Here is a 10,561-nt window from a genome sequence, read left to right on the forward strand (position 1 = left end):
ATTTATTTCACTCTGAGATGTCACCGCAATCACAATGCTTAAGTTCTATAATCTATTAATATGTTTGCAATTAAATTGCAAATTCAAATGCAAAATTTCTTTTGCAAGTGAACGACGTCATTAGTATTCAATATGAAATGCATCGAGACGGACGTGCGTCGTGTGCCGCACTCTATCATGGCTTATAAAGGTCCATGCAATGAATATCAATGGCGCCAGGGAATGAGGATTCGCCACGTATCGAAAAATATTTTAAAATTGGGCTTGGTGATTTAAAAAAATCTTAGAAAGAAACATAATATTAAATTGAAGAAATAAATCATGTTTGATAATCAAATTTCAACGATAGGATATCAATTTCACAAAACAGTTCAGTTTCGCTTTGTTTATCAATAAATAAAAGGGTTGTAGAAGCGAAGAACGACGAACCCTGAAACCCCTATCTGACTGCATATGGCCATATGGTGGTTATTCAATATTCGGCAAGGTGTCCCTCAAGCAAGGTGGTCGTAACATCTGCACACATGCCCCTTGCGCTCCAAACGAGAATCACTGCCCGAATCAAAGCATGCACCTGCTGTATTATTGACAGGTTCCTACAGTTTTTGTCAGCATATGCCGTCAGGTGCTTTCTTTTATACCCTAAAGGTTTATATCCAATTGTGTTGTTTGTGTATGTTGCTGAATAATATCAACATTTACTTATACTTATTGAACTTACCATAGTTTTGTTTAAAACTTAACAAACCTTCTTACACAAATGACTCCATGGAACTAAAATAGCTGCAATAAAAAGTCTAGCAATAAACGATTCCGTACAAAAGAACACATGTTGGAATGTTCGCGCAAATAAAATCTTGAGATTCTTCGTAATCTATACTTTAAATTTTATTGTTTAACATGTGTTTCGTCGGAAACTGGGTTACTTGATTACTAAAACGTTTTAAGGTATCAATGACCGACAGGACGCACCCTCTCAGTTGTTTGCGAATTGGATAATTTATTAGGTTTCCCCAACATTCTGTAATTTGGGTCATTTGGATCACTTCCAAAATATTGGCTTTGACATAAAGAACATGTTATGTATAAAAGTAACGGATGAGTTAGGTGTAGGTATTACACGTAATCCTCAATTCAACAATGAGACAAATGTTTACCTTATTTTAATGTATGTGCATATTTTTATCCTATTTTGATTATAAAGAGTGACTAATAATAAGCAGTGTACTTGGTAATTTGTTGTCACAGCGTGTGCTTATAAGATGATTGAGGGAAACAAGTCATAATAACGCTAGAACAATGTAGGTAATAAATTATTCGTTCCCATAACGCTGTGAAAAAACATGGAAGCTACAGAAAAAGCGTTTTCTTTATCTTCGTAATACAATAGGGAGACGTGAAAGACTTGCTTTCAAGTAGCCATGAGAAAGAGTGTTTAAGTACCTGTGACCATGAAGGTTTCTAAAGAAATGTTATTACAATGTCGTAGAAAAGACTGAGGTTGACGAGATAGGGAAATAGTAGAAATGTCATCAATAATTTACTAAAAATATTATAAAATGTTGGTATTCGATGTATGCATAGCTTATTAAATTGTTATCGAAATATAAAAACTAATGAGCACAGATTGTGTGTTATAGAGGTAGGTAATACTAACTCCTCAGTTTCAGTTTATATTGTTAAAATTACGAAATTCACATTTTATGTTGATATAGGTAATTGGTAGGTATAAGTATAGCTTAGTCGGTATCAAATTGTGCTTACTACGTAACTACCATTATATATTCTATGTTATTGAAGTATGTATTCATGATACTGACTATATATAGTGATCATACATATAACATAATGATATGAAAGTCATAAATACAATAATATTACAATGCAAGAATAAGTCTCATTATCATTATTGCACATTAAAATTATAAACAAGAGAGTGATAATAAGTATAACGTGGTAAATATAATCAGGTTTACTGTTGTTAACCTTTGACTTAAGTATGTCGCAAAAGGTATGTCTGGTCGCTTGCTATATTACTCTTGGCTTGGGTTGGGAGACTTGGGAACAAAGTAGGGCGGGATGGGGTGCGATGCGTCATCGCGACCCTCCGCTACACACCCCCAACACCCACGACCCGTGCATCGATCGATCCTACGGCCGCTAATGCCATGCGCAAAGCCCGCCCTTTTTGTTTATACTACTTTGATTCTATCTCAATTTTTCTTCAATTGATGTTACGTATTCTCTCAATTTGCAGCTAATTTTGGTTTTCACTCGTTACAAATAAAGATTTTATGAAACAAATTGATGAGCAAATGATATCATCATGAGCAATTTCGGTTAAGTATGAAAAATTTAATAATAATTAGTACTCACTGGCATTCGTTCATAATTTCCTCCTGCGAGCGAACCTGCACTGGAGCAAGCTTCTCTACACTCTCCTCGTAGTTACCGAAGCACTTCGTGATCTTCTCATCAAATGTGTTCACCAAATCCTCCAGCGACCCGGAGAAAGTCTCAGTGAAGTTGTCTCCTTCACCGTTTTGCAAATTATCCTGTTTACACTTCACCGGTTTTGGCTCGTCATTATCGTTCAACTTATTGGAATCGGTTTTGATTTTACTCATTTCACTTTTGAGATTGTTGATATTGTTTAAGTGGATGTCATTGCCGTTAATGGTCTTTTGGAGATAGTCAGCCGTGGACAGACAGTCGTCCGCCTCTTCGATTTGAGCAAGCGGCGCTTCGAACTCTAGTTCGGCCATCCTGCCAGCCGCTTCTCGCATGACCGAACGTCCACCCGCGCGGTTTACTGCGCGAACACTGCGTTCGAGACCGTCTCTGTGCCGTGCCAACTGTGTCGCGCGCGTGTATAGTACTACTATACCGACTATACTGAGTTGAGTACGACTACTGAGCTTGTGCTGAACGACGACGCGCCGGTGCCAATAGTGTAGCGAATACTGCAACTAGGTGTACCATAATTTCTGTACAAAATGCAAATTATACGTACTCATCGTTAACGACAGAGGCATTTGTCTAGATAATCTTATCAACGTACTGATTTTAAATATGTAGCTACTTAAGCATTTAATTTTTTGTGAACTTTAATGCTTAAAGAACTTAAAAAATATTAAAATAAGAAAAAGAACACACAGCCAAACATGCAACGAGGAGGTTTTCAGAATCGGTTAAAACAAGCCACATTATAGACATGAAGCAAAATCGGATCTGATAATAAAAAGTGTTATGATAATATTACTTATAATGAATAATACGAATTACTTACTTCACTTCACTTACTACGTATATAAATAGTGAAATAATACTTACAAATCTTTGGCTTGTAGATTATAAGTAAATAAATCTTATACCATTTCGTCGAATCTCTTTTGTCGTAAATTACGAAGTCGGGTCGAGAAGTTTACTACAAATTAAAGGCTTAATTATGGACAAAAATACATTGTTTGCACCGAATGCTAAAGATTTGGATTTTAGAATAAATGTACTGTAAGAAAATTATATTTTTTTTTTACTATGTTCGCGCTATTGCCGCTCTTTTCACTAGTTCAGGTCAATAGTAATGTTGCCAGTTCAAATATATATAATTAAGAACATTAAATTGAATAAATAGATATTTTGTATAAAACCAAAAAAAATTCATGTCCGGAATTGGCTAAAACAAGTGTTTTAAAAACCATGTATTAGGGTGAAATAAAAGAGTCTCACATTCATTATTAAACAGAAAAATCGTCTTGTACGTAAATTGACAAATTTGACATTAAAAAACTAAAAGTGACATATTTCAAGTTTGACAAATGACAACTAATCAAATCACCTGACGTTGAATTCCAGTGAAAATGTAAATTGCCAAATTGCCAAAATAAAATGTTTCAATTCCGTATAATGTTATAGAAATTGTAAAAGATAAATCGTTATGTATTTTATAAGACGAAACCAGGATATAAAATCAATCTGCTCATTCATACGGTTATACAGGTGAATGTTGCATGAACTGTTACTATTTATACTTACCTAATACGTAGTACGAAGTATTGTTTGTATTACGAAGTGTATGATTATGTATCTTTCAATTTCAGTGTAGGCAGAAAATCTCATTATGATGTCTTGAATTTGAGAAAAAATTGTTCTGACAAAGAAATAAAAGAAGCTTATATTCAGATGAGCAAAGAAGTAAGTGGATTTTGATATAACATAATCTCTTACTAATTCCCATCTTTCTGGTGGTTTTATGAATACGATGTCGGTGATACATTGTAATAATTTATATTATGACACAACAACAATTACAATTGGTACATTATTATAATTTTGCAATAAAGAATCTACACTTCTAATTTTAGTTCATTATGTTTGAGGGTTGGCACTGTGTTTAAACGATTTTGATATTTGTGATATTACTTTCACTTTGATAGAGCACTTTCTGTTATTTTCACATGGGTTGTAGTCTATTAATTGTTTGTAGATGCTGCAACAAATTGTCTTACATTTTAATGTAGTTTTTTACAAATTTGAAGTATTAGCGTGGCCACTTCTAAGACCTAAGATGTTTGCCTCATATGTAAATAAGTCACCATCTACCAAATTCTCTTCCACCAAATTTTCATCAAGATTTTGTAAAATTTCATCAAGATTGTATGGACGACAGTTTGTTATTCCTCTGTCTTAAAATTACTTAGTCATGGCTTTCCAACCTAGGTATAATTTTTTGGCATGATAAATGTGTAGTCATGATTTGATAGTAGTGATACCATACAATGTCCATAAGGTAACATTGTGATATTATTAAGTATTGTATTTTTTATATTCAATCTTTTGGATACACTATGGGAAACTGGTTCCCTGCAGGCCATGTGGGGCCATATCATTGATATTTATTTTGCGTTGCTTAGTTCAGGGAGACATAGATGCATTATAATCCCCTAATAACTATGTTAGAACATGTCTTATAAGTTAATGCACCTCATATAAATAATATAAGGGAAATCCCTTACCATACCCATCAAACCAGAACACAGTAGGGCTTAACAGTTGCAGTTGCTTACTGTTGTAAGGCTCTGATGTATCACCACAAAAGAAAATTCTTCTATCTTTAAATGCCATGTTATCTTAACCAAAATGTTATAATTTCCAGTACCATCCAGATAAAAACAAAGATGTAAAGGCTCAAGAAAGGTTTGTCCGCATTGTGGAGGCGTACAATGTTCTCGGAAAGCCAGGCAGTCGAGCGCAGTATGATGCTGTAATTGATTCTGAGTCCAATAGCTCATATGTGTATAGAACACATGTGCCATATAAGTAAGTTTTGGTAATTCTGAATGTTTTATTTATAATTAAGCCATTAGTATTTCTATTTTTATCTATGTAGTAGTATCAAATGAGCCTGCAGCATACCTGAATAACACAGTTACTGTTTTCTATAGACATCTGATTTCTTCTCTAGAACAGTGAGTCCTCCATAAGTATGTCTGTTAATCAGTTAATAATAAACTAATAAAAGTGTGTTAAAAAAGGACTTAAGCAGCAAACAACTAAGCAGTTTGTTTGTTGATAAGTAACAACTGCCACCCCCTAGACAATCATAATCAATCCCAGATAGGATTAGTCTCACATGACGTTTGCCACACACATTGCTACCTAAGTTGGAAGTGTTACAACACCTCTATAAATGAGCTCTTCACTACACTTTCAACATGAACACAGCATATTTAACACTGTTGTTATTAGACAAAAATAGGTGAATTATATTAGTATGGTCATTATTTATGTTTGTCTTCATATAAAAGCTAGCAATGCATATTTCATTTTAATTATTGATCACTAATTGTACTCATTTATCTTATATATAAAAATCACGTGGCACAATGTCAGTTACCATACTCCTCCGTATTCAGTAGATCTGAAAATCGGCTACTATGTATTTACCATACCCCTAAGTGATAAGGGTTGTTCACCCTTAACATTTTTTTATTTATATGGCAACACAACGCTTGCCGGGTCAGTTAGTGATAATAATATGCCCTAATACATTTTTATTGTATTTTTTCAGTTTACGAAATAATCCTCAGTATAGTTATTATGATCCTCGTCCTCAAAACAAAGGTGGAAATATCAACCCAGACTCATATTATGGTGTAAAGGGAATCAAGAGGCTACCAAATTATGCCATTATTTTAATATGCTTTGGTGTTGGTGCCATTGGTTGCCTGTTGCAATTGGTTATCATAAGGTTAGTATATTTGTTGTCAATCTATTACTGTCCCACTGTTGGACATGGGTGCCCTCTTAGCGCTCCTGCACACGATGCCGCCACCGCGCCGCTACCGCACCGCCGCCGCACCGTAGTCCTGTTTATACGCGCCGCGAAAAGCCCGCCGCCGCGCCGCCACCGCGCCGCCACCGCGCGTGTTCCTCACCCTCCCTGTTTGATTTAGCTATTCTATTGCCGGCCGCGTACGAACGTGCACGCCGCGAGATCGCACGTGTCGCAAACATGTCTAATATAATGAAAAAAAAGAAGTTTGTGCTTGCATACTGTATGTATAGAAAATGGCAAAAAGAACGTCGTGTTAAAAAGTTGTGGGTTCACCCTATGCAGTCGGGACGGGAGCAATATGGTGAATTTCATACACTTTCAAACAGGGAGGGTGAGGAACACGCGCGGTGGCGGCGCAGTGGCGGCGCGGCGGCGGGCTTTGCGCGGCGCGTATAAACAGGACTACGGCGCGGCGGCGGTGCGGTGGCGGCGCGGTGGCGGCATCGTGTGCAGGAGCGCTAAGAGTGAGAAAGGCTTATGCCACCTTCGACTGGCGGGCAGTGGGGATTGTAGACTTCACATATATTTTTTAATGATCCTTTTAGGTGTGCAAGTTTCCCATTGTAATAATTAATTTCCTATATGCACATAACTGAGAAAAGCAGAGGTCAAGAGGCCAAATTTATAACCATGCTATCACTGCTCTTAAGTCATACATTAAATACAGTATCATCATCATCATCAACCCATTATTGTCCCACTACTTTATTGTTATTTCTATGTAAAACATGTATGGAAATGGGAGCAATTAAATATTTATAGCAGAAAGAAACTATTGGATTTCTTAATATAAATAATTCATGACATATTCAACTTCCTTAAGTCATATGCATTAAATTAAACTTTTTCTGTGCATTTTTTGTACCTTTTGAATATTTGCACTCCACTTGTATTAGTAGGTTCATAACAATATACGAAATGTTTAGAATATGTTGATAGTGGCTCTAGCACTTGAACGACTTTTTGTTATCGATTATTGGGAACAATAATGGAATAGTTAAAAAGTCACGAATAGACTTGGCGATCTGAGATCGATTAATCAAAGAATCAATATTTTGGGCCAAAAAATTTATTGAAGTGATCAATTCAGTGAATCGATCACTTCATCGTAGAAAATCGAAAGTCGATTTTTTCAAATTTGGTTGAATGTTTTATAGACATTTTTGGTTGACGGATTACGTATTTTAGTGCTAGTTTGGTCCTGATGACCTTTTTATTGCTATGACCCTTTTTAGCTGAAAACATTGAAGGTCGTTTTTTGGTGAATCGATTTACTGCACTTTGATTCGAATCGATCTTTGTCGGAAAGAATTGCCATCCCTAGTCACGAAACATAAAAAATGTATAATGTGTTTTTTCAGAGAATCATATTCAATACATCGACGGAAGAACATTGAAAAGTCCATAATGTTGGCTGAGGAGCTGGAAAAAGTTCGCGAGGTGGCTAGGGGAAAGACGAATGAGGTAAATTCAAATATTATTAGAATTAAATATAATTGATCTCTTTGTTGTTCTATTGGAACATGATCTTTCATTTGATGATCTTAGTAACTCCGGAACAGTTAATATTCTGTGTCTTTGTCATTGTGTGTGACATCTATAGTTAGAAGTGAAAAAGCGAAGATATTGGGGATTAATGTTAAGCGTTATAAGTTATACTTGTAATCATACTCAAGAATTACTTCGTTCGAAGAAATGCAAATGTATTCTCATGACTATTTCCCAACATGTGTTTAAGGTATAGTTCACCACATACATACGGATTGATACAACGCATACACACTTCATACGGATGGCTACATAGGGATTGATAGAAATAACATGGAATTACACACCTTTAAGATTTTTAATCACTATCATAATCGACAATAATTTAAGCGACATTCGGGATTTACGTAACAATGCGTTATAACATACACTTTTCATACATACTCAGGGGTAGTGGCGCATCCTTCGCCGACCTCAGGTAGGAATATCAAATCCTGTCTGGGGTTGATTACAGATGTCCATGTGCGGCAGTAGTCACTTAGCATCAGGCTTCTTCTCAATAACAAAACAACTTGTGAAGTGGTGGTAGTTGTATTGACATTCAAAAAGTGCTCTGTAAGAAGCTATTTTGAATAAAAATAATGATTTGTTTTGGTGGACTGCATGCTCGTCTGCTACTTCTATATTATAAAAAAATCATTTTATCGTTTTCAGATGCAAACCCGCATGCTAATGGACAAGATAGTGACAGCGGCCAATCCGTCCGTCGCTACGGCGTCCCTCGGACAGGCGCTCGCCGACGAGAAAAAGTGATTTCTTTGTATATTTATGTTGAATTTTAGTCTATACTGCGAAGGCTATATCGCATTTCTGTAGTGAATTAGAAATGTAAATATTTGAATTAGTTGTAGTCCTTACCACATGTAATATTTTAATACGTGTCATAAATAATAATAATAAAATATTTTGAAACTCATACAATTAATTTAAGAAAAATATAAAAACTTATATTTTTACCAATTAAGGAAGGGGGAAGTACCAATTCTAGAAATAAAATTAAAAAATAATGTATAAATTTCATTGTATAAATCTCCAAGTAAGTAGAAATTAAAATATTACTCAAGAATTTTATTTAAACTTCAAGTCTCAGTACCTGTTAGGCGTATGATGTAATTATTGATACGATAATAATATAATTGACAAGTACACCTTGACAATAACTTATTTTTATGAGGCATTGCATATAATGCGATATTGCCTTTGACAGGAGGTACTTAGATTTGTTTACTATAGTTTGACAAAACCTTTCATATATAATAATAATGACGAATATTTGTGAACTCTCGAAATAATACTCTTTTTCATACTAAAGTATAGTCCGCGCCAATCTGCTAGTCCGCTTCGAATATAGAAACGAGTCTTGTCGCAATAGCTTATTGCAGATATTAGCGGGATGAAGACAGCGCGGCCCCTGTGCTAACTAAACTTGCGCGCAACAACTTCAGAGCGGACAAGCAGTTTGGCGCGGACTATACACGCTTACTGTATAAATAATTTATAGAGATATCAAACTATATTTTTGGTCAAACTATAGTTTGCCTGGGGTTATACTTGACACAGAGGTGTGATATTTTGTAATTTTTAATAAAATCGCTCTATGTAATTTTTTGTAGAATAGATATTAATATTTTTGTAGATATCTACCTCAATTACATGTAAATACATTATTAAATAAATATTTACAACACGTAGTTAGTTCTTATTTTTGTCCAAAAAATCATTGGTATTTTTACTTTATTATTAAATTTTGCAGGAAATCGTCAAATTCTATGTTAACAGAATTGGAAATTTCAGAAATCGATTGTAAATACGATGCGCCTGCCAATGGAAAAAGTTTATGTCAAGCAATAATAAATGCTATATTATACTTGTGTTAATTTTAAAAACATGTATGTGAGTGAAAACTGAGTTGTGAATATAATAGTTCGAGTAAATTTTATTTAGCGTCCCATTGGCTTTTCAATATTTTTATAAGGTTTAATAGATGTTATTAATAATAATAAAAATGTGAAATATAGGAGTATGTCTTAAGCAAATTCTTTGGTACCCTAAAAATAGTTCAGCTAAGGCAGTGATTGCCTAGTGGTTAAGAAACTCGGCCTCGATCGAGGGGTCCTAGGTTCAAATCCCAGGCACGCACCTCCGATTTGTCAAGTTTATGTGCGTATTAGAAATTAATTATCACTTGCTAAACCGTGAAGGAAAACATCGTGAGGAAACCTGCATACTTGAGAGAATTGTAAAAAGAAAATCAAAGATATGTGTAGTCTACCAATACGCACTTGGCAGCGCGGTGGACTATGACCTAATCCTTCTCATTATGAGAGGAGACCCATGCCCAGCAGTGGGACCGTGATGGGTTGATGATGAAAAATAGTTCATTGGCTGTACCCTAAAAATACGAGAAATAAATTTGAATGTACCCTTCTGGAGCACGAGATAATTTAAAAAAACTCATTGTTCTAGAAGTTTAGGTTCTTTGCTTCTCACTTCTATAATTACAGTTCGGTTTGCACGGACATTCTTGCCACGAACGTGCAAGATGTGGAATGAACTTCCTCCTGAGGTATTCCCAGAGCGCTATGACATGGGGCTCTTCAAAAAAGGTGCAAAAAGAGCTCTCCTTCAAAGCCGGCGATGCATTGGCGACTCCTCTGGTGTTGCAAATGTTCATAG

The 10,561-nt window shown here is 35.3% G+C and overlaps 2 protein-coding genes across 4 annotated transcripts in view; one reads left to right on the forward strand and one right to left on the reverse strand.

The window, feature by feature from the left end:
* Unc-76 (fasciculation and elongation protein Unc-76) overlaps positions 1–2,941 on the reverse strand; it is a 50,405-nt gene extending 47,464 nt beyond the window's left edge. Inside the window, exon 1 of the mRNA XM_073074778.1 lies at positions 2,377–2,941. Coding sequence (XP_072930879.1) covers positions 2,377–2,786 — 410 coding nt within the window. The 5' untranslated portion in view covers positions 2,787–2,941. The remainder of the gene's footprint in view (positions 1–2,376) is intronic.
* An 875-nt stretch (positions 2,942–3,816) lies between these two features.
* Positions 3,817–9,814, forward strand: DnaJ-13 (DnaJ (Hsp40) homolog 13). 3 transcript variants are annotated; one of them, XM_073074788.1, is made up of 7 exons: positions 3,817–3,999; positions 4,101–4,194; positions 5,156–5,319; positions 6,071–6,250; positions 7,699–7,801; positions 8,540–8,634; positions 9,639–9,814. In XM_073074788.1, the coding sequence occupies exons 1-7, from the start codon at positions 3,938–3,940 to the stop codon at positions 9,760–9,762; spliced, it is 822 nt and encodes a 273-aa protein (XP_072930889.1). In that variant the 5' UTR covers positions 3,817–3,937; the 3' UTR covers positions 9,763–9,814. The 3 variants fall into 3 exon arrangements, with proteins under 3 accessions (XP_072930889.1, XP_072930898.1, XP_072930907.1); XM_073074797.1 differs by having other exon boundaries at positions 3,818–3,999; positions 9,680–9,796; XM_073074806.1 differs by lacking the exon at positions 9,639–9,814 and having other exon boundaries at positions 3,819–3,999; positions 8,540–8,893.
* The last annotated feature ends 747 nt before the right edge of the window (positions 9,815–10,561 follow it).

This window comes from Epargyreus clarus, unplaced genomic scaffold (genome assembly GCF_041222505.1).
Source record: "Epargyreus clarus isolate Ecla_fem2 unplaced genomic scaffold, WU_Ecla_fem_2.2 ptg000001l, whole genome shotgun sequence".
Taxonomy (NCBI): Eukaryota; Metazoa; Arthropoda; class Insecta; order Lepidoptera; family Hesperiidae; genus Epargyreus; species Epargyreus clarus.